The sequence below is a fragment of the Sorex araneus genome, chromosome 1 (genome assembly GCF_027595985.1).
Source record: "Sorex araneus isolate mSorAra2 chromosome 1, mSorAra2.pri, whole genome shotgun sequence".
Taxonomy (NCBI): domain Eukaryota; kingdom Metazoa; phylum Chordata; class Mammalia; order Eulipotyphla; family Soricidae; genus Sorex; species Sorex araneus.
This window is the reverse complement of record NC_073302.1, coordinates 213730879-213755159: the sequence shown is the minus strand read 5'-3', so window position 1 is coordinate 213755159 and position 24281 is coordinate 213730879. Positions and strand designations below refer to the sequence as shown.

The 24281-nt window shown below is 39.3% G+C and overlaps 1 protein-coding gene across 1 annotated transcript; it reads right to left on the bottom strand.

Annotated features, from left to right (window-relative positions):
• Positions 1-12272: 12272 nt before the first annotated feature.
• LOC101558174 (engulfment and cell motility protein 1-like) lies at positions 12273-15701 on the bottom strand. The gene is given in 3 exon segments (XM_055137164.1): positions 12273-13552; positions 13555-15369; positions 15372-15701. Coding segments are annotated over 3 exon segments (2214 nt in total). The 5' UTR covers positions 15610-15701; the 3' UTR covers positions 12273-13391.
• Between the last annotated feature and the right edge of the window lie 8580 nt (positions 15702-24281).

Sequence of the window (24281 nt, the reverse complement as noted above, 5' to 3'; positions counted from 1 at the left end):
AACTAATAAGCTCATTTCATTAACGACCCCCCGCCTCCAATCACCCGTTGTTCCTTGCTGGTATATTCTTATGGATTTTTCAATAGTTTTCTCTGTCAGTGTTGGTGGTCAAACCCTGGTCTTAATGCTTACAATGCATGCTAGTCACCATTGAGACAACATCCCATCCCCTTCAATGAGCACTTTAAGTTCTGTCTCACCAAATCTCAGCAGTATTAGAGAGTAGTTAAGGTTTCCTTTCACTCTGAATTCTCTTTTCCTTTGGTTTTTATTGACAATACATTCTGAATACCAATCTCTAACATGATGACTCATCTAGGTTAATCTTTGTCCCTCTGTAGGATTTTAGATAGTGAAAGTCCTCAAGATTTGATCCTATTCATCATTTTATTGTTTTATGCCATGGCAATAACATATAGAGCCATGCTTTAGTTTTTTAATGTCTTTATCTTAGAGCTCACATGTGATTTCTAGACTCATATCAAAGTCTTCATATGTGAAAGATGCATTTGGACATTGTAAAAGCCAGGTCTATATTATCATACCTAAAATCAAACTCAATTTTCCTCTTATGTATAATTATGTATATTCTCCTCTAGCAGTCCAGTTTATAATTAATAGAATCAAAGTCCACTCATTCAGCAAATTAGCGACAGCGTGGTTTCATTTTACCGCCAAACCAGATAAATTTCCATGTTCTGCTTTTATGTTTTCTAGATATGCCTTGAATCTCTAAAACCATCAATCTGGTTAAAATCTCTCACTTCACTTGAGCTATTGCAATAAATTAACTTTATCCTCTTGCTTCTTATCATGACATCTTGAGTCTGTTTTCACTCTATGATCAGGGTGATACAGTCTAATTGAAAGCATACTTATTATTACGCATGCGTTTGTAATCTTGCCTAAATTGTTCAGTGTTCTTGACATAAAAGTCCTTTCAGAGGCTGGAGAGATAATACAGTAGGTTGGGTGCCTACTTTGCACGAAGCCCACCGTTCAATCCCCGGCACTCATATTGTTCTCCAAACACAGAGAGGAGTGGATTGTGAGACAGAAGCAAACCCTGAGCATAGCCTGGTGTGTCCCCAAAATGAACTTTTGTGTCTGTGTGTGTCACCCCGGTGATGCTCAGGGCTTACTCCTGGCTCTGCACTCAGGAATTACTCCTGGCGGTACTCGGGGAACCATATGGGATGCTGGGAATACAAACCCAGGTCAGCCGCGTGCAAGGCAAACGCCCTACCCCCTGTGCTATTGCTCCAGCCCCAACCCAAATAAACTTTTTAAACAATGTGCATTCAACATGAAACCGCTGTTAAGAACCAGAATACAAGAATTCTGGAGCTTGAAAAGAGAATATTCCCTGGAGTGCTGACCATGGGATCAGATCTCCTAGAAGAATCTTTCTTGAAAGGAAGCCCTTTACATTGACTTATATGTTTATCCAACACACCCAGATATGTGAAAGTCTAATCCAATTAAAGAATGTTTGCTATCCTAATATTTACTGGTTCTAAGCTATAAATACAGGAAGCTGAAAACTGTCAGGACTCTCAGTTCAAGAGGCTGTAAGCCCCCGATTCAATGCTTTTTTTCTCATATTTCTCTCTATATTTCTGTCTCTTTATCTTTCCAGCACCTCCACTTTAGAATCATTCACCTGGGGCTGGTCCCCAGTATCTAATTATACCCGGGTAATTTTACACAATTCTTAATATTTTTCGGTATTTTATTTAATCTTCTCTTAAAAGTAGAAGGTGCATTTTTTAAATGCATAAAAGAAGGATATGACTTTTGCTTATTTTGCTTAATATTTATTTTGCTTAATATCATGCTGAATTACGTTACTTTCTTTGCTCCATTTTTACTGTTGTCATCCCACTTTCTCACAATGTGGGACTTTAATGATGTCTTCCGTTTCTGTCTCCTTGTCTCTTATGATCTGCGATGGAGCACACCACACAAAGTTCAAATGTGCTTTCAGGGGCTGGAGCAATAGCTTAGCGGGTAGGGGGTTTGCCTTGCACGCAGCTGACCCAGGTTCGAATCCCAGCATCCCATATGGTCCCCTGAGCACCGCCAGGGGTGATTTCCGAGTGCAGAGCCAGGAGTAACCCCTGTGCATTGCCAGGTGTGACCCAAAAAGAAAAAAAAAAGTTCTTTCAAAATCAAATTTGCACTGTTCAAATGACTTGGCCATTTTCCTGGTTTTGTAATATTTGGTAAGTTAGTTAATTAAGTGCTCCATGTTTTGGTTCACTGATTTTTATGCATGAAGAATAATCATATTTATTCATGAGATGATGTGAAGAATAAAGAAAAGAATGACATAAATCCCTTAAAATATTAAATAAAATGTTTTGAGCATAAATATTTGTAAATGTTTGCAGATCATTTTATATATTAGAAAATTTTAGGGGTTATACATGCCATTGCTCAATACAGGTGTGCCATCATTGAGGATTTTGTCAGTGCAAATATTGCTTTATTATAAATTTTAAATCTATTTATAATCAAAATCAATTTATAAAGGCATCTTACCTCAGTAACAATATCTCTATTAGAAACTTCAAAGAATACAGGCAGACATACTATCCCAGATATTAAGTCACTTGCATGAGAAAAAAAAGATGGAATATTAGTCAGCAATTTTTCTTTGGTATAGATATTTAAAGCTTATGTGTATATTTTCAGTTCTAACAATATTTTTGTCATCAAATTGCCATTAAAATTAATTGAATTGATTTCTATAAAATGATATTATTTTAGAATTCATTTTAAAGTAACAGTCATTTTGAGGGCCAGAACATTAATAGTACATCGAGTAGGGCATCTGCCTTGCATGTGGCCAACAAGGATTCAATCCCCGCCAACCATATGGTCCCCTAATCACCCCCAGGAGTAATTCCTGAGTACAGAGCCAGGGATAACCCCTGAGCATAGCTGGGTGTGACCCCCCCAAAAAAACACATTATTTTGATAAGAATTCTGAGATCATGATTTTTTTAGTTTGCATCACTATGTCTCTGGAAACCATTTTACAAAATCTATAGATAATCAGAATAGAAATCAGTTATATGACAGCTTAATTGTAATAAAAGATGGTAGATACCAGTCTCCTTATATTTGGAAGGTCTAAAAATTATTTGCTCTTCACAATTATCTTGACTTTGAGGAGCATATATTTTGAACTGGTTGCTAGATGTAGTTTTTTCCTGCACCGAATTGTGCATTGCATACCGAAGATAAAGATATACAAGAAAATGCTTCGTATTTCACTTGTTCTAAATTTAAATGGCACATAAATCTATGACAGTCATCAGTTGGTTATGCAATCCTCCTTTGCCTTTTAGAGCATAAATATAGCTGGAAGGCAGTTTCAAGCGCATTTCCCAAAGGAAGAAGCAATATGAAATAAAGAGTATATGAACACTTTCTGACTTCGTTCAAGAGAATTTTGTCTCATCCTGAATATACTTTTAGGAAACAGAAAAGTCAGAGTTTTAAACAGGGTATGGGCAGGAATATAAATAACCTCCAACTGTAAAAATCTATTAAATATCAAAATAATCATATCTTTCACATACGCACTATGCAATAGTTCTTAAAATTGATAGTAATGGACTATGGCAGTGAGATACATTACTAAAATATGTGTAAAAATTAAAAAAATATATAATATACATATATTGAAAACATATTTAAAGTGTTACACTATTCTGAGCAGAAGATGGTGTTGGTAAATATGCACTTACCACTTCAGGCACTTACACAGTTCATGTACATGGCAAAAATCTACTGGATAACAAAAATGTTTATTCAATAAAATTATTTTATTCAATGAATTTCAAATGTGAAAATGTCTTGAACCCCAAATCATCCACTCTTAGAAATCCTTAAATTAAAAAGTAAACAAGAAATCCCTAAGTATTTTTTAAAAGCAGAAAAATTTCTATATGCCGTTTTAGTGCACTTAAATAAACTTTGTTTTAGCAGAAGTTTTTCATTTATATGCATTTATATATGCACTGTATCACTGTAATCCCGTTGTTCATCAATTTGCTTGAGCGGGCACCAGTAACGTCTCCATTGGGAGACTTGTTGTTACTGTTTTTGGCATATCGAATACGCCACTGGGAGCTTGCCAGGCTCTGCCTTGCAGGCAGGATACTCTCTGTAGCTTGCCGGGCTCTCCGAGGGTGGGGGGGGAGGAATTGTGCAAGGCAACCACCCTACCTGCTGTGCTATCACTCCAGTCCGTATATATATATATATATATATATATATATATATATATATATATATATATATATACAGTTAAATGTTTAATTAGTCACTGAGATTTACAGCATTATTAATGGCAGGAATTCATGCATCTCATATTCTGCACCACACCTTCCATCACAATGTCCCCTTCTCCCCACTATAGTCTATGTCCGAGTCCCCCCTCCCACCACCTGCCAGCAACCCCTCCACCCTACCCAGTCTCCTAACCACCATGAGCTCAGTTCTGTAGACTAGTTTTCTGGCCCTCTTACCTTTGGCCATTATCTTTATATGTTTTTCCTTTAATCTTTTATTCTATTCTCTGGGATGTATATTTAATCAGGCTATCATTTCTTTTTGTGGGGCAGAATCTCCTTTACTTGAAGCATTTCCTCTTGTTTAATCTTTGTTTCTATTTGCATGGCAAATGGCACTGGATCCTTAAGATACCTCTAGATTCAATACCATGTAGAGTTCTGTTATTGTTCTCAACATAATTTTAGATTCAGTTCTGATATTGAGGTATTTAATCCACTTAAAATTCCTTTTGGGCATGGTGTGAGATAAGGATATGAGCTCACTCTTTCTCTCTCTCTTTCTTTCTCTCTTTCTTTCTTTCTTTCTTTCTTTCTTTCTTTCTTTCTTTCTTTCTTTCTTTCTTTCTTTCTTTCTTCTCTTCCTTCCTTCCTTCCTTCCTTCCTTCCTTCCTTCCTTCCTTCCTTCCTTCCTTCCTTCCTTCCTTCCTTCCTTCCTTCTTTCTTTCTTTCTTTCTTTCTTTCTTTCTTTCTTTCTTTCTTTCTTTCTTTCTTTCTCTCTCTCTCCCTCCCTCCCTCCCTCCCTCCCTCCCTCCCTCCCTCCCTCTCTTTCTTTCTTTCTTTCTTTCTTTCTTTCTTTCTTTCTTTCTTTCTTTCTTTCTTTCTTTCTTTCTTTCTTTCTTTCTTTCTTTCTTTCTTTCTTTCTTTCCTTTACATGTGACTGGCAAATTTTTCCAACAGTGCTTATTGAAAAGATTGTCTTGCTGCAATTTGCACTCTTCACTTCTTTGTCAGAGTCTAGCTGTCCATATACCTGAAGATCTGTCTCTAGGCTTTCAATTCTTTTCCATCACTCTGATATGTTTCACCGATTAGCAGCATTTTTTGGGTGGGGTATATTATGGTTAACTTTAGTTTGGTTCATACTTTACTGAATTATTATGAGCTTTTAGCTAATGTACTTTTAAAAGTTGAATAAAATATATTTTTTATATTCTTTGTATTCTCTAATATGGAATGCAAACTTTTACTAAATCCTACTTGCAGTTCTGTTTTATTGGTAACATAACTAAAATACTTATTTTACATGCTTCAAGAAATTTAAAAGTTGAGGGGCCGGAGCGATAGCATAGCAGGTAGGGCATTCGCCTTGCACGCGGCCAACCAGGGTTCGATCCCCGGCATCCCATATGGTCCCCCAAGCATCGCCAGGAGTAATTCCTGAGTGCAGAGCCAGGAGTAACCCCTGAGCATCGCTGGGTGTGACCCCCCCAAAAAAGCAAGAAATTTAAAAGTTGATAATATTTAGCAAATATTTAGTTTCTTATATCAGAAACTATAGAAAGTAATTTTAACAACACATATTATTTCTCCATTTCTCCCTTCTAATATCCACACTTATAATATCTAACTCATTACTTTCTCAGAATCCTTTCCAAGGACAGAATTGGTTTGCTTGGGTCTGTTTTTGGTGAACAGCCAGCATCAGTCAGGGTTTCCTCCTGGCTCTGTGCTGAGCAATCATTCCTTGCAGACCATACATGATGCTGAGGCTTGAAACTGGGTTAGTTGCTTCCACGGAGAAAAGCCCTGCCCACTGTACTATCATTCTGGCCCCATGACTTTTTCGTCTTCTACTGGAAATTTATTAGAATTTTCATATGCTTGATGATCTTGTCAGTTTTGAGGAATAAGATTTTTTTATAGAAATTTTTATAGAATGTTTTAAAGAATGTTAGTTTTGAGGAGTAAGCTGTTTTATAGAATGTTTAAAAATTAAGATGCATTTGTCTTTGCTATTTATTTTCCAAGACTGTATGAGTCCTATGTTTGAGAAATATCATCCTCATCACAAAGTTACATTGCCTTAACTTACCACTCTTAATGCTTTATCACCTTGATGAGAAATGTTTTCTCTACTACAGTCTTACTATGTAGAACTCTCTGGAAGGAAGCCACACTTTCCTTGAGGTAGAGTTTTCTACATAAATTGTTTATAGAACTTCTGTAATGACATGTGAATCTTCTTTCCTGTTATTTTTCATAAGTTTCTTGTCATTATAAACTATACTATACTATAGTTTATACTATAAACTCAAGGAAGTTTATTATAATATAATTGTTGATGGAAAATTTGAAAATACTTTGTCCATATTTACTATGGGAGAAATAAAGCACAAATTTATGCATTTGACTAGTGTGCAACATAATCTCTGCTAAATTAATAAAATGCATCTAAGTGAAAATATACCCATACTCAAAACAGCAAGACACTTATTCTTGGCAAATCTATATTTTATTGAAAGCAAAGGGAGCATGCAAGTCACTGTTCACATATGCTCACATACCAAAGATTATAGAAAACTCCATGCCCAAAGTGATGGTATCGAGATACTACAATGGGAGTGATGCTTAAATTTCTATATTATATGCAGTTTTAAATATTCTTTTTTGGGGAGAGGAAGTGGTTTAATCACACCTGATGATATTCAGGGCTTACTCCTGACTGCATTCATTGATCACTCCTGGCGGGACTCAGAGGATTTTATAGAGTACAAGGAATCGAACAGGATTAGCTTAGCTGAAGAAAAATGCCATGCCCACTGTATAATCGCTCCACCCCCTAAAAAGCTCATTTGGGCATTTTTCATTGTACACATTAGTTTCACTGATCTTTGTCTTCAAGATTTTCCACATTGAATTATTTCTCAAAGGGTGTTTGCCTTGCTCAAGATCGACCCAGGTTCAATTCCTCAATCCCTCTCAGAGAGCCTGGCAAGCTACTGAGAATATCCTGCCCACATGGCAGAGCCTGGCAAGCTCCCCGTGGTGCATTCCATATGCCAAAACCAGTAACAACAAGTCTCACAATGGAGACGACACTGGTGTCCACTCGAGCAAAGCGATGAACAAAGGGACGACAGTGCTACAGTACTGTAGCTCATTATGAATAATAATGAACATTATTATTCATCTCTTTGCTTTTATTTTCTCTTGCCTAAAATATTTTGGCAAACAAGCTGCCCACTTCAGACACCTTTACATAAACCTAGTCCACCACTTGTGAACTAAATAAAAGTTGTTATTTGTTAGTTACAATGAATCCTGCATAATATGTGTGCATTTCCTCCTTCATGCCTGAAACATCTATAAAGGAGGTGTCAAGGTCTTCAATACTAAAATGAAGTTCTAGAGACTTCTAGAACTTGTGATGAGATCTACAGGACCAATAGCACTGTAGCTATTATAGCACTGTCATCCCATTTTTCACTGATTTGCTTGAGCGGGCACCAGTAATGTCTCCATTATGAGACTTGTTACTGTTTTTGGCATATCGACTACACCATGGGTAGCTTACCAGGCGCTGCCATGTGGGTGGGATACTCTCGGTAGCTTGCCGGGCTCTCTGAGAGAGACAGAGGAATCAAATCCAGGCCAGCTGCATGCAAGGCAAACACCTTACCCACCCTGCTAACACTCCAGTCCACACACACACACACAGTTAAATATTTTATTAGTCACTGAGATTTACAGTGTTATTAATGGTAGGGATAGAACAGATAGAAGGAAGAATAAAGTTGTTTTTTTTGGGGGGAGGGCATGACATGGGGGACACACCCTGTGACAGTGCTCTGATCTTACTCTAGGTTCTAGGCCCTAGAATTATTTCTGGAGGGTTTTAGGGGAGGTTATGGGATGCCACCGATTGAACTTGAACTTGCCACATGCAAGACAAACTTCCTATATGCTGTGCTTCTCTTTGGGCCCAAATCAAAGCTTCTTAAAACTTTTTCAACTCACAATGCCTTTTGCCAAGAGTATTAATGCATCGGAGAGCATTGCCAGAAACATTTCTGATTTATTTCAATTTTGATTTTAAATTATATTTGACTGTTATGATTTCAGAAAACAAATAATGGTTGCCATCATTTTTTGCAATTCAGTTACCCCATGTGAGGTTGCTGTTCCAGGGCTTAAGAAATCAGTATATTGATCACATCTTTAACCACTTTCTTCAAATGTGACTTCCTTATTTCCAAATCTTGACTATAAACAGCACTGCCAAAAACATGGATTGCATATAAACTTTTAAGTTAGTGCCCTTGTATTTCTTGAATGAATACTAGTAATTGAGTTGCTAGATAACAGGATTATTCTATTGATACATTTTGAAGGAATCGCCATGTATTTTTCTTAATGGCTACCCCGAGTTATGCTGCAGTTGTCAGCATATGTTGCTTTCCTTATCTTCCATCCTCAGCAAAATCTCTTTCAGTTTTGTTTTTTATCCTTTTGATGAAAAGAGTTCTCACAGATGTGAGGACATTGCTCCCATTTTTGTATTCTTCAAGCTTCTGTACTAAAAGTAATAAATATCTTTTTCAAATTTTTTATTAGTGAATCACCTTGAAGTACAGTTACAAACTTATGAACTTTCATGTTTGCATTTCAGTCATACCGTAATCATTTACTCATATCTCCAACCAGTGCCCATTCTCCTCCACCAATGTTCCCAGTATCCCTCCTCACCCCAACCCCCACTACTTCATTCTGCCTCTGTGGCAGGGCATTCCCTTTTGTTCTCTCTCCTTTTGGGTTTCTAGTTTCTAGTTTGCAATAGAGGTATTGAGTGGCCTTCATGTTCGGTCTATAGACTACTTTCGGCATACATCTTTCAACTCGAGTGGGTCCTCCCAACATCCTCTACTTGCTGTTCCCTTGTCTATCTCAGCTGCCTTATCCCCCAGCATGTTAGGCCAGTTTCCAAGCTGTGGGGCAGACCTCCTGGTCCTTATCTCTTTTACTCTTGGGTGTTAGCCTCTCATTCTGTTACTTTATATTCCACAGATGAGTGCAATCTTTCTATGTCTGTCTTTCTCTTTCTGACTCATTTAACTTAACATGATACTTTCCATGTTGATCCACTTATATGCAAATTTCATCACTTCATCTTTTCTAACAGCTACATAGTATTCCATTTTGTAGATGTACCAAATTTTCTTTAACCAGTCATCTGTTCTTAGGCACTCCATTTTTTTTTCCAGATTTTGGCTATTGTAAACAGTGCTGCAATGAACATACAAATGCAGATGTCATTTTTGACTATACATTTTTGCCTCTCCAGGATATATTCCCAGAAGTGGCATTGCTGTCTCAAATGGGAGCTCAATTTCTAATTTTTTGAGACGCATCCATACTCTTTTCCAAAAGGGCTGAACCAGTTGGCATTCCCACTAGCAGTGAAGGAGAGTGCCTTTCTCCCCACATCCACACCAACACTGGTTGCTTTTGTTCTTTTGGATGTAGGCCAGTCTCTGTGGTGTGAGACAATATCTCATTGTTGTTTTGATCTGCATCTCCCTGATGATTAGTGATGTAGAGCATTTACTCATGTGCCTCTTAGCCATTGGATTTCTTCAAGAAAGTTTCTGTTAATAAGTATCATTTTTATATATGAGGGGTTTCAACTGTATATATCTTTGAAGAAGATGATTTTAAAATTCCCTATCTATTTTCTAATGTTCATATTGCTTGTTTTACGAGTATTTATATATTAGAAATATTTCATGCAAGTATTTTTATAAATATGCTTAGATATATCCCGTTGCTCATCGATTTGCTCAAGCTGTCACCAGTAACGTCTGATTGTGAGACTTATTGTTACTGTTTTTGGCATATTGAATACACCACGAATAATTTGCCAGGCTCTGCTGTGTGGGTACGATACTCTTGGTAGCTTGCCGCTACCCGTTGTGCTATTGCTCCAGCCCCAGCACTTTATTTCTTGAGCCAAGGTTGCATTGTTATAGACCACTTTTAGGGTCACTTTTCATCCATAAAGAAAACCATGTAAATTTTGTAGGTTTCTATGTCTTTTAAAGATTTTAGCAAATTCTTCTGAATGTGCTATTCTTGGCATACAATCTAATGTAATCTGATAGTTCTCATATTGTAACCTTAATTTTTTCTATATTATTTATCTTTCTTATACTTGAGTCAATATTACTTTCCTTCAAAGTATCTATTCTACAAACTGTGCTTTTAATAGCAGTATTCATTTCAATGATTGAGGTTTGGGATTTTTACACAAAGGATCTCTATATCCTTTTATGTGTATTCAGACAATCTCTTTGATGAATGGTAATTTATTTTTCTTAATTCTAAAGCTATTTCCATTGACTTGACTTTATCTTGATAGTAGTTAACCTAAACGATTCTTTAGGTCACACAAATTTTTATCATTTTTTAAAAAAATTTTTATTACTAAATCACCGTGAGGTACAGTTAAAAACTTGAGAACTTTCATGTTTGCATTTCAGTCATATAGTGATTGTTATTACTGGTGCCCACTCAAGAGAATCGCTGAACAATGGGACGACAGTGCTACAGTGCAATGAGAATGACTCAGCACTCTTTCTACCATTTCATAATATTTTCTTTCTTGGTTGTGCCTCTGCATTTGGACTATGTAATAATGAATGATTAGCTTTCTAATTCCTGTAGGTGGTGCTGTGATGCTAGCCTGGTGTTTCTCTTTGCTATATCAGACACATGGAGTACTATGAAGCTGTTAGAAAGAATCAAGGCATGAAATTTACTTTTAAATGGATTGACATGAAGAGTATCATTTTGAGTGAAATGATTCAGAAGGAGAGGGACAAATATAGAATGACTGCATTCATTCATTTGTGGGATATATATATCTGTATATATATGCATTAATATACATATACTTAGAGACTAATATCCAAGGTGAGGATAAACAGGGATCAGGAAGACAGGTCAATGGTTGGAAACTGACACAAGAGTGTGTGGGGGTTGAAGGTCACACGTGAAAGGATATACCTGATAGCCTTTCATTATCTGTACTGCAAACCATACTGGGACCATTGGTGCTTGGAAAAGTAAACTAGTAAAGGGACAGGTGTTGGAATATTATATGACTGAAATCCAATCATGAACAACTTTGTAAATGTGTATATTACTGTAATCAATTAAAAAATATATAAATGGGAAAAAGCATGGAGAGGGTATTAACTCAGTGATATAGTACCGAGATCCATAGGATGTGCTGGGCATGGTGAGATCTTCACCCCCCTTCTCCCACTGTGAACCCTGTCTTGGCCCTGCCCTGAACACAGAGACTTTGTCGTTTCTACCTAGTGAGCTAGCTGGTCAGTTGCCCACCTACCTCACACACGCAGAAATGAAAAACCCAGAATTTAGCTTAAAGCATAACCTTCCTCAGATTGAGGATGATAAGCTGCAGCCCCCCATGCAGTGCTGAAATGACCAAGTCCGGGTCCAGATGTTTTGCCTTTGCTCCTCGAATGCAGCTTCACTGGGAACTGGCTTGTATATTGCCGTGTTTTCTTGTCCCCACCCCACTGTCTCCTGATCTGCATAGAGGTCTCAGGCTCATTTTCTCTCTTCTCCCAGCTTTGAGAAGTCAATTTATTTATTTCCAGGAGCCAGATATAAAGAACTCTTATGTTTTTTTCTGACTTTCTGGTATGAGGAGAAGAAAAAAATGCATTTAAATTTAAAAAAGCACTTGGTTTTAATTTAAATGTGAGGAAAGGCAGTTGCTTCTTACCACCATTAGGTACTGTATCTATGAGTTTTACTTTTTTTTTATACCTGAGATTCTAGAAAATGTGTATCCCTCTAATATTTAAAACAACCAAACTTAATTATCTAATGTTCTAAACATGAGTTTTATTTTTTTTTCCCTACTCATCACAATTAATTTTATTCCACAGCATGTTCAAGGGAATGTTATTCTCCGGAAGATGTTTAGGATTACAATAATTAAAAAAACCTGAAAATTACACACATTTATGTATCTCTTCTTTTCATTAGATATATATCTGTTTGGCGAAAAATGTTAGACTCTTTTGTACAAAAACAAAGCCAAAAAAAAAAAAACACCAACAAAACCAACCAACCCTATAACCCCTGCAAATTGTCAATACCTGTAGTGATTACAATGATGTAAACTTGGAAGTCTGATGACCTGACCTTTCTGTAGAACACTGGTGGCAGCAGAAACCCCCAGGGAAGGTAACCTCAAATCCTCAGCTAACAATGGATGGCCTACCACAGAGGCATTTGGATCTAGTGGATCAATGGTGGAGTATGGTGACTGATTCCACCATTTGGGCTTTCTGCTAAGGGGCTGGACATGTGTAGGAGAGAAAGGAGGCAGGGTTGGGCTGGGCTAGGAAAAGGGAATTCAAGACTGGTTTGTGAAGAAAGATTAGTCTTGGTGCTGGAGCAGGGGTGGGGTATGCAGCATAGGACCTGTTTCCTGGGTCGGGGAGACCCAGTATTTGCGAGCGACAGTGAAGCTGCAGCTATTCTTGGGACCAGAGAAATCTAGTGTAAAGCAAAGGCAGGGAGACAGGAAGAGGTGCTGGGAAAGCAGACTACAATTCACAAGGAATTGGTGATGTGAGCTGACTCTAGGGAAGGGGAGTGAGAGGTGGTGTTGGGTCTTACCAGGCAACTAAGCCATTCCGTCCACTCTTAGGCCTGGGAGAACTCCTCTGGGTCTGGCAGGTAAGTTCTGGGGCAGTCTGGTTTGGCTGGGTTTCCTACTTCAGGAATGGAGGATGAGCTGGAAGGGCCCTTTGGCTCTCATTGGCGGTGGGTTTTGTTCTTGTCCTACCAGGAGACTGAAGCAGTGGGAAGAGACTGAAAGCAGTGGAGTCCAGAAACAGAATCAGGGCAGTGAGCACAATGTCAAGTTGGGGCAGAAAAATGCCGGGGCTAGAAGCCAGGCCAAAGCAAGTGATGACCCACACATCCCTCTATCCCAAGATGATTCCTAAGCATGGGCCTGTTCTTCATCATCCTGCCTGTTGACTAGATTTTCCAGCTTGGGAAGGCGTTTCCTGCCCTACAGTTACAGTCATAGACGAAGTCGTAGTTGCTCGGCTCCTTGGGGATCGGAGGAGGGGCATCTGGAATCTGAATGTTCTCCAGGTCTAGAAGGCGGAGCTTGATCTCCATGCTGAGCAGGGTGCCAGGTCATTCTGGGTCAGGTCACTCAGCATGTCTTTGCCCAGCAGTGCATTCAGCCCATCTGTCCAGATACAGTACTCATGCTTGTCAGGAGCGATGAAGTTCAGCTGGCAGTTGGAGTCATACAAGATGGAGAAAGCAAGTTCAAACACCTCTTTGTTCTGCTTAAGAGCACCTTTCTCTTTCATATGAGGGCAGTCCTTTCCCGTCATCACAGCTTTGATATCTGCCACTGGCAACTTGTTCTGTAGGGAATCGTGTGGCACTTCTCCCTGGGGGCTTTCTTCCAAGTCTCCATAATGCAGGACCTTGTGGTTTGGTGAAAGCCGGCAGTACCAAAACTTGTCTTGCCTCTGTCGGCTGTTGAGCTTCCTAAAACAGGTCCCTTCCACAAGACGGTTCAGGTGTTGCTGTTTGATTAGCTCCAAGATTTCGGGCTGAATCTTCTCCTTTAGTTCCAAAATTGGGCGAGACTGGAAATCTTCCTGGTTCATCCTCTCAGACTAGCGGATTTTCAGGATCTCAGTATAACTCAGGTTCTGCAGTTTGCTCTCGAACTGGTCCAGGGAGCTAGGCTTCGTTGTCAGAGCTCTCCTGACCTGCTCCTTCACCACCTGCATTACCTTGTTGAAATCTTCAGAAGTTGCCCTCATCTCCTTCCATGTCTTGTTCAGGAGCTGGATACAGATGCAGAAAAACTCCTCAAATGATCTGTCATTGGTGAAGAACATCGGGTGGAAGTCATCGCTGGTCTCACTAGGCAGTTCGCCCACTTTCAGGATCTCGCACAGCATCTTGGTCAGCTCTATGCTGCTGCGGCCGAAGGGACACTCGTGCTTGTCCTCCCGGCTACTGTTCTCTAGCACAATCCGCGTGTAGGCGTCCTGATGGTGCTGGGCAAAGTACAGCATGTTGTCCAGGGCGAGCATCCCAGGAGGAGTCTGGGTAAAGTCCATGGCAGGGTTGACGTGATTAATGAAGCCGAGCTTCTTGTAGTCCCGCGTGTACGTGGACTTGCGCTTCTCCACGCTGCCGCCACTGTTGCTGGGCTCGCACTCGGCGTCGAACGCGATTCTCCGAAGCTCGAATATGATGTCCCTCTGGGCCTGGTCCTGCGGGTCCATCTTGGTCATCATCCGGTGCTCCAGGAGGTTGAAGGTGAGGACCTGCAGCACGTAGAGCTGGTGTGCCATTTCATTGTTGATGGCCCGCTGGGCCCGGATGAGATGCGTCAAGATGATGGATCGCAGCTGCTTCTGAGCCAAAATATTCGCCATCTCCTGCCTCCTCTCATCCCGGGCCTTGAGGAAGAGTGCGTTGATCACGGCGATGGTGTAGGTCTGGATCTCCTGGTCTGTCCCCTGAAGGTGTGGGATGAGCTGGCCAGTGGTGATCTCTTGGGCCACCTTCTGGTAGAGGTCATGGCTATTGAGCACCGTCGACTCCAAGATGGCCAAGGACCGCTGCAGGATGGAGGTGTCAGTGGCTGACTTGTTGACAAAGCTTGCGATCTTCTTAATGAATGCCACTGGAAACGTGTCCCAGGACACAATACCATGGTCCATCAGCTCAACGAAGGCCGTCAGGGTGAAGGACAGCATGTCTCCAAAGCAAGGCTTCATGAGCTTCTGCAATTTCTGGTACCGTTCAGTGCCGCTCTCCACCATGTACGTGAGCAGGGAGACGCCATCCAGGTTAATGAACTCCTGGGCGAACGTGGTGTCCCGGGAGGGGCTGGCCAGGTCCTTCAGGGCCTCCAGCTTGGCGTCCATGCTCGACGACTGGATCCGCTCATGAAGCTGCTGGGCGTTTTGGGCCGAGACGTGGTCAGCCGGAGCATGGTGCCATTCTTTATCTCATTGCGATTCTTCTCCGTGATATAGAAGTTTGAGTTGTCAGCATGCTGCAGTGCAAAATATTCATGATTGGCAGGAGACCACCCATCACAGACTTCCTTTATTACTGCAGACAGAGGCTTTTTCTGGTCGATCTCCATGAGTTTGGGGAAGGGGCCCGGCCACTCGATGCCCACCTTGACGATGTCCGCGGGGCGTGGCATGGTGACCCCAGGGAAGGACCACAGAGGGCAGCTCCGGGCAGCTCAGGCGCAGATCTAGGCTGCACGTGTCTATGCGGTACGGCGGCCGCGGCGGCTGCACTTCCTCTTCTTTCCCCGCGCCGCGACCCCCTCCCGCCGCCGGCCGCGCCGACGGGCCCATGAGTTTTATTTTTATATTTTGGTATTAATTAATTACTGTGGCATATTTAGGAAATTGCATGAAGACACAAAGATGTAAAGAGAAAGAAGAGTTGTGCAGAGGAGAGGGGACAAAAGGAGAGGGAAGGGGATAAGGGAAGGGGGAGGGGGAAGGGAGAAGAAGAGAAAGGAGGGGAGGGAAGGGGAGAGGATAGGAAAAGAATTGAGAATCCTATAGACTAGCTGCTCGTGTACTATCTGGTTCCCCTCCCTGTTCCCAGGAATAGTGCATTTGTCAGCAGTGGCCAGAGACACAGACTGTGAGTTGCACAGCTGGTCTGAATACAGGATTGGAGAGGCAACACAGGTTTAGGAGAGAATAGATGTCTTTCTCTCCACCTCTTTGATCTTCACATCAGGATCACCTCTCCCCTCCCAGTCAAGTTCGTAGAAACAAAGGAGGAATACATCACTAGAACCACGGGGTCACTCGTGGGCAGAAAAACAGGCTAACCTAGATGTATAAGCAGGAAAAGACTGTGGGGAGCAGTTAGGAAAATTTACACAAATTAAATGAAATTTCCGGGAAGAAATGTTAAAACATAGTTGGAGAAAATAGATAAGAATGGAGAAGACACATCCTTAAAACCATTAAGTAAGGAGTTTATAGCGAGGTGATTAAGATGACCCAGGTTTGATCCCCGGTTACCTGCTACATCCTCCTGAGCCCCACCAGGAATGTTTCCCGAGTAAGGAGCCAGAGTAGGTCCTGAATATAGCTGGGTGTGTCCCAAAACCCACTATATCACTGCATCACTGTCATCTCGTTGCTCACTGATTTGCTCAAACGGGCACCAGTAACATCTCCATTGGGACACTTGTTACTGTTTTGGGCATATTGAATATGCCACAGGGAGCTTGCCAGGCTCTGTCGTGCAGGTGGGATACTCTTGGTAGCTCCTCAGGCTCTGTAAGAGGGACGGAAGAATCAAACCCGGGTCAGCCATGTGCAAGGCAAACGCCCTACCTGTTGTGCTATCACTCCAGCCCAAAACATGAAAAAAATTAAAAACAAAGAAATATCAAATAAAACAGATAAATAAATTCAAAATACTGGAAAAGGACTACAAGACTAAAGGGAACAATTCACTGAATAAAACTGCAGATTTTATAAAGTTCCAAACAAAGATGTTAAGCATAAAGAGCACAGTGAATGGAACTCCACGTAACATGAAAAGCATAGCTAGTAGACTCAATATCACATACAAAATTATATCAGGTATTGAAGATTAAAACCACAGCAACCACTTTAATAGGAAAGAGAAGAAGGTTTATCTTAGGAAAACTAAATAAAATTATAATAAATGCCAGACTCGAATTTCTTAAGAGTATAATGACTGAATTTTGGAATACAAACGTCAGGGGACAGAGGCAGAGAATTACGTTGAAATAAATAATACCTCAGCATTTCTCAAACCTAAGGAAAGAGCTAGAATAGATTTGCAGGAAGCTGAGAGAAACCCCACATTTGGAGGAGCTCCCAAACTGCTCTTTATAATTAAGTATAGAAAATGGACTGCAGCAAGAAGAAAACAGAATCAGAGAGGAATTCCATGTAGAATACTTTCTAAATTACCATGGAGAAAACAAGTGTTCCCCCTCTCCCCTGCACAAGTAAAGTGATTTATCTTTAGAAATTTACTTAGGTAAATTTACTTAGGAAAACTGTAGTTATTCACTCATAAATGGACGGACATAAGAGTACATGCTGAGTGAAATGAGTCAGGAGAGGGGCAAACAGATGATTATATTCATTTGTGGGATATTAAAAATAAAACTTAGTATGAGTCTAATACCCATGGACAGTAGAAACAAGGGCCAGGAGGATTGTCCCCAGTTGGATATTGGCCTCAAGTGCTGGGGCAGATGGCAGGTGGGATAGAGAAGGGATCACTACGACAATGATGACTGAAATAATCACTCTGGATAATAACTGCATGTTGAAAATAGGTAAAGGAACACACATGACCCCCTCTCAGTATCGGTATTGCTAGTCATAATGCCCAGAAGGAGAGAGAGAACAGTACTTGTGGAGGGATGGGTGCTGGCACATTGTGTGACAGAAACACAGCCATAAACATTTGTAACTGTGTGTCTCACAGTGGTTGAATGAAATACATTTTTAAAAGAAAATAGTAATTATTATTTTAGAATCTTTTCCAAAAAGTAATGACTACAACTGTCTCCAAAGACTTCCCAAAGTTGGTTATGTGATTTTGCCTCCAGTGGAAGAACATAAGATGTTTCAAAACAAATGAATCACATCATAGGTTAGGAAGTCTCATTGATTACAATATTTTTAACGCTTCAAAGCATATCACTTTGGGTTCTTTCATCTGCACCTACTGTCACATAATTACTCTACTGAAGTTTTTCTATTTATGCTGTTTCTTCAGGGAATGAAAATAAATGAAGTGGAAATACGTTGATGACTCTGCCTGGTGAAGAGGTCAAATGAAGTCCTGGTTCTGCACTTTCCAAGTACAAAAATCAGTGATTTACACATCAAACAGCTCTCCTAAAAATCCGTATCAAATAAAGGAAAAGTTGTCACTCTGTGAATGCTAGCGATAGAAAGAAATATATGTTATTATCTTCAATTAGAACATGTGACCTTTCTATTTTTATTAATAAATCAGAAGAGCTCAGAAGAGAGTATGGATTTGGGTAAGATAAACACACTTTAAAAATGAATGTAGTTTTTTTTTATCACCTTGAAAATTAGATCATCTGGAAAGTATACACTTTGTTTGTAAACAATAGGAAATTCTTCAAATTGAAGATATAGGAGAAATGTGGAAAAGAAGACGTTTGTCCATCTCTTTTGGAGAAAGAATAGACATCTCAAAATAATGGTGTACTCTATTAGCCCGTGGGTTAATATTTTTCTGGGTGAGAGCACATTAGACACGAAAAAAAAAATGATAGTTTCCTGAAAAGAGGACAAGGAGGCTTTTGTTTTGAGTTCTGTGAAGGTAAATACAATGCTTTTTATAAACGATGCTGCCTTATATGTTAAAGACACAAAGGCCTACATATCGCATTCATTTCCTCTACTGGGATTTTTAGAACCTCTATTACTAAAAGGCATCTATCTGATATTTATTTGCTTTTGATGGAAAACTTCATTTCTATTAGTGCATTTTTGTACATGTAAGCTTTGTTTTGAAGGGGTTCTAGGACTTAAAGAATAAATAGGACTCCAGATTCTTCATGTATAGTTGGACCATTTGAATTTTATAATGTTGATAGGTGAGAAAATGAGCAAAAATGGAAAATGTTCAAAATACGCAATGTACCTAGCAGCTTTAGATATAAAAAGACTGGTCCTCGAAAAGTTATTGCAGGCAGAAATTAAAAGACAGGGCTTCTCAGTCTCATATCTAGGAATAGTCACTTAGTTTTTAAAGTTGAAAGCAACATCTGACTCCAACTTCAGTTTTCTCATTGGCAAATGGATCTGCGGTACAGAATGGATGTTTTATGCACTTCATAGGATCAATGGCTTTCCCCGAACCATGAAACCAACTGAGTCAGAAAGGCAGGACATTAAGGTGTTTGCTTAGCTTATTTTGTTTGTTTTGGTTTGGTTTGTTTTTGTAAAAGCCAATTTACTTACAAAGGATTAAGGTTACATGTCTCAGAGGTTGATACATATTTTTCAACTCTTTTGGCAAATGTGGTACAAAACTAGGCTAAGTATCACCAAATCTTTGACATTTCGAATTAGTTAACTGTGACTGCTCAGGCAAAAGCAATAGTATTTCAATATTTCACCATTCCTGGAACTAATTTTTAGCAATCATTTCAGTCTGCTTTTAGGGTGTTCTTTTATTACTAAATTCTTTTAAAGTTTGATAATGGTATCTAAGGACAGCAAAAATAAAATAGCATCCCAATTTTTTCTTATTTTCTTGATACCAATATTTTCAAATTCAACCCAAATGTTGAAAGCATTTTACTTTGTGAATATGTTTTCAGCATATCCCTTGTCGGCTACAGAATTATATATGGGTAGAGCAGAAAATTGATTGATTGGTGAAATAATTGATTGTTACACACATCGATGGACTGGAGTGATAGCACAGTGGGTAAGTCGTTTGCCTTTAACGCAGCCGACCCTGGTTTGATTCCTCCGTCCCTCTCAGAGAGCCTGGCAAGCTACCAAGTATCCTGCCCACACAGGAGAGACTGGAAAGTTACCTGTGGCATATTCGATATGCCACAAACAGTAACTTGTCTCATAATGGAGATGTTACTGGTGCCCACTAGAGCAAATCAGTGAACAATGGGATGACGGTGCTACGACAGGGCAATGCTACACACATCAATAATAAAATATAAATTTATTGATATGAGGTGTAAATATATATGCTTATGTACACATATATTTAATATACATATACTTGAGTTTACATTTACTAGAGAAAATACTGTTAATTGCCGTTAAATGCTGTTAATTGCCTCTGATTTGCATTCCTGTCATGTTGCCACACTAATTATTTTCAAATGACTTGTGCTAAACTTTTAAAATGGAGCAAACCCAAATCCCATTTTGGAGTGCACTATCTCTTTGAGGATTCAGATTGCACCAAAGTAGGATAAGTGTTCACATATTTGTTTTAGTCATTTGGTTGCTATTTGCCAGTAATCTGCAAGTTGCTAGGAAGATTGCTATGCTTTCCCTGGGCACTGTAGCCACTTAATGAATAATAAATCACCAAATGAAACTGCATTGGTTATCAGGAGGCTAGCCACTGGGCATCAAGTGCTATTGAGTGCTGGCATGAAAAATAAATAACTAACTGTCATGAAATCAGGTGATTCTTAATGATATGAGGAAGTGTATTTAAGGAAATACTGCTACTCGATCATATAAGGTTGATGATGATGAAATAATGATGGGAAATGAAAGAAATTCTCAGCACTTTATTCAATTTTTCTACAAGTGAGTTGATAAAAATCCATACGTGTATCATTCATAAGTGCATTAGAAGACTGTTAGTACTCTCTCAACTTCCTTGATGCTTTATGGCAGTTTTATTCTTTTCCTCAAATCATATAACTTTGCCATGCTGCTGCAGCTTTGAGATTTTATGTTGTCCTGAGATATTGATAATTTCCACCTAATAATTTCCACAGGCATCATACTGCCCATGTCTAGAAAAGGGATATTGTTTTGTGTCATCATCTTTTCTTTAAGTGATTTCATTTCCAAAATTTTCAGTGCATCACATACTAGTACTTAAATTAGACAACTTGAAAATAACAGCACAACCAGGAGAATCCCAAACTATTCTAAATTACCTGGAGGAACATCAAATAAAAGATACATATTTGGGGGCTGGAACGATAGCACAGCGGGAAGGGCATTTGCCTTGCATGCGGCCCACCCGGGTTCGATTCCCAACATCCCACATGATCCCCCAAGCACCACCAGGGGTAATTCCTGTGTGCATGAGCCAGGAGTAACCCCTGTGCATTGATGGGTGTAACCCAAAAAGCAAACAAACAAACAAACAAACAAAAAGATACATATTTTCTCATTCTGTGGGTAGATCAAGGCGTAAGGGGAAGAAGCAGGAAAAGAAAGAAAACTAATATAGGTCAGAAATAGTTTTCCTTCCATAAACTTGACCTATAGGACTAACTGAAAAATTCATATGTACTGGAGATACAAAAATGTCCAGGCAGAGAAAGATAAAAATAAGATCAATCTCGTTGTTACCAACCAAAAAATGTGGAAACTCGGAGATAGAAGTATTGTTAATAGTATATTAGAGTTGATTGAAACATGATTGAACACCCGCAAACTTCTGACTCTCTGGAGTTGTTTTTTTAGTCAATGCATCATACCATGTCTTATTTTATGTCTCACAATTAGATTTTGTTTTGCATTCAATATAACAGCAAAAGAAAATGCGTATGAAGTATTCAAAGCTGTCATCATCCTTAATCATTGTTTCCCTGATTTTCTCTTTTAATATTCACTCCCTGCAGTCCTCCTCTCCATATTTACTTATTGGAGGTTTCTTTTCCACGAAAAGTGCCAAGGTCAGATCTGTCTCTGGGAACTTTAACTCTGGGCATGCAGGTCCAGTCTATAAATATCCTTTCCACTGAAGTCATTTTCTTTTGTCTTTGCTGCTAAAATACATAAAAACACCTTAATATTATATGTCTCAAAAAATAAAATCAACAATTGAAAATACACAATTTATTAAATAAATGAAAAATGTGCTCTTAATTATCTGCTGTATAATTCAAGCTGGAGATATAGAGAAGGAAGTAATGAAGAATGTAAGATGTTTTCTATGGAACTAATTTGCATTGTGACTTTAAACGCTTTAGTTTTCACTCATCATACATAGTTGTCCTTAGGTAAAAGTATCAATGCTGTCTTTATATTTAGGTTATATTCATAACTTTCAGCATAAAGAACACCTTAGTGAAGAAAGACATTATCACTACGTCATTTTTTTTTAATTTTAAAACATGATTGGTACATTTAGAGATGTGTGATTCAGGGGCCAGGGACAGTAGAGGAAGAAGCTGCTTGTCTTGCAAATGGCTGGCATTATTCCATCTTTTGTACCACATGTGGTCTCCCAAACAGAGTCTGGAATGATCCTTGAACATAGGATCAGGAAAAGCACTGAGTACTTCAAGATGTGACAAAAACTGGACAATTCAGTGTACAAGATACAGGTGTTAAAAGTTTGCTTGGCTGGGCTGGGGCAATAGCACAGCAGGTAGGGCATTTGTCTTGCATGCGGCCAACCCAGGTTTGATTCCCAACATCCCACATGGTCCCCCCAAGCACCACTACCAGAAGTAATTCCTGAGTGCAGATCTTGGAGTAACATCTGTGCATTGCTGGGTGTGACCCAAAAAGGAAAAAAAAAGAAGTTTGCCTGGCATGCAGTCAACCCTGTTCAATCCCCTGCACTAAATGTTTCCCTGAACACTAAAAATAACCATAGAGTAGAGTGAGAAGTATTCTAGCCCCCAGCACTTCTGGGTGAGCTAAAATAAAATAATAATAATGACAACATTTTAAAAGTACAATTCAATGATTTTTGTTTCTTTAGAAGATTTATACTCATCACTATCATCTTAAAATATTTTCTTTGACCCTGAAAGAAATTTGATAACTGTTAACTATCTCTCTCCAAACCTCCCTCTCCAGCTCAGACCTGGACAACTACTAATTTCCATTTTATTCCTTTTCTATTGCCAGTTAATATTTTAATCTCTCCATCTAGGTATGTCACATTTTGTTCTTTCATTCATCCAATGACTAATATTGGGTGCTTTTTCTATTTGAAATATTATGAATAGCACTGATGGGAACATTTATGTGCAAGCTATCATTTGTTTCTTGTTTTATCCCGTAAGTCGATTGAGATAGTTGAACAAATTATAATTTATTTAAAATGTTAATAGAAAAAAATCTATATGTGTACATTGAGCATGTATTAATGGTCTTCTGTTGGGTAACATCAGATTGTCCTTGCTCCTCTCACAGGGAGCTTAAGGTTTATTGAGCCACTCCTATAATAGTACAACTAAGGTATGCCCAATTCCATCAGGCACTAATAATCCTGTATTGCTTTTCTCTTTCCTTTAGGTCATATTCATTGTTTATTTATTAATGTCCATTTTGTATAGACTCAGGAAGATAGTTCATGCTATGCTTTGCAACATGGGAGTTAAGTGACTCCAAAATAATATTTACTCCTTAGCATCTATATTTACTTGGCTTAAGCCTCAATTGCCTTAGTTCCTAGTACTCTAAGAGCAGGGTCCTGAATGGATGGACCTGGATGGATGGACCCAGGGCAAGCTGTGAGCTACCTTGGTACCAAAATGGGCCAGACCAAGCACCATGATACTTAACTACCAGTTAAGAGCACGGCCATGGACAAACTGTGTCATAACCTGAAAAGGAGCAACTGAATAAAGACCCTGATGGGGTTAGGAAAGACTAACCTGGCCTGAGGACTATGGTCTGAAATATATAGCGAGATGTCCCTAGGAAGAGCCAAACTTTAAGCTTAATATATCTCTTACTGTGTTCATACAAAATGACATTACTAGAAATATTATAAGAAGTAAATTTACTATGACAGTTTAAATGGATGGCTAGCTGAGGAAAGGAGAAAGCAACACGCCCTGGGTGGAATCCTGCCCTTATGCTGATCTCCTAGTAATCTGGAGTGCTGAACCCTCAGATGAGATTTTGTCCTTGAGTTAATCTCCTGAAGGAGAGGCTTTAAATCTCGTTGTTGTTATAGTAATGTTCAACCCCACCTTTGTATCCCGCCCTTCATGATTTCTATATAACTATGCTGTAAGGGGAAAGAAGGAACTAGAAGACGCTGGGGACAAGGTGCTGGGAGGAAATATCGGAGATGCTGGAGATGCTGAAAGGGAGATGCTGAAGACGTTGGGGACTAGAAGGTTGATGATGA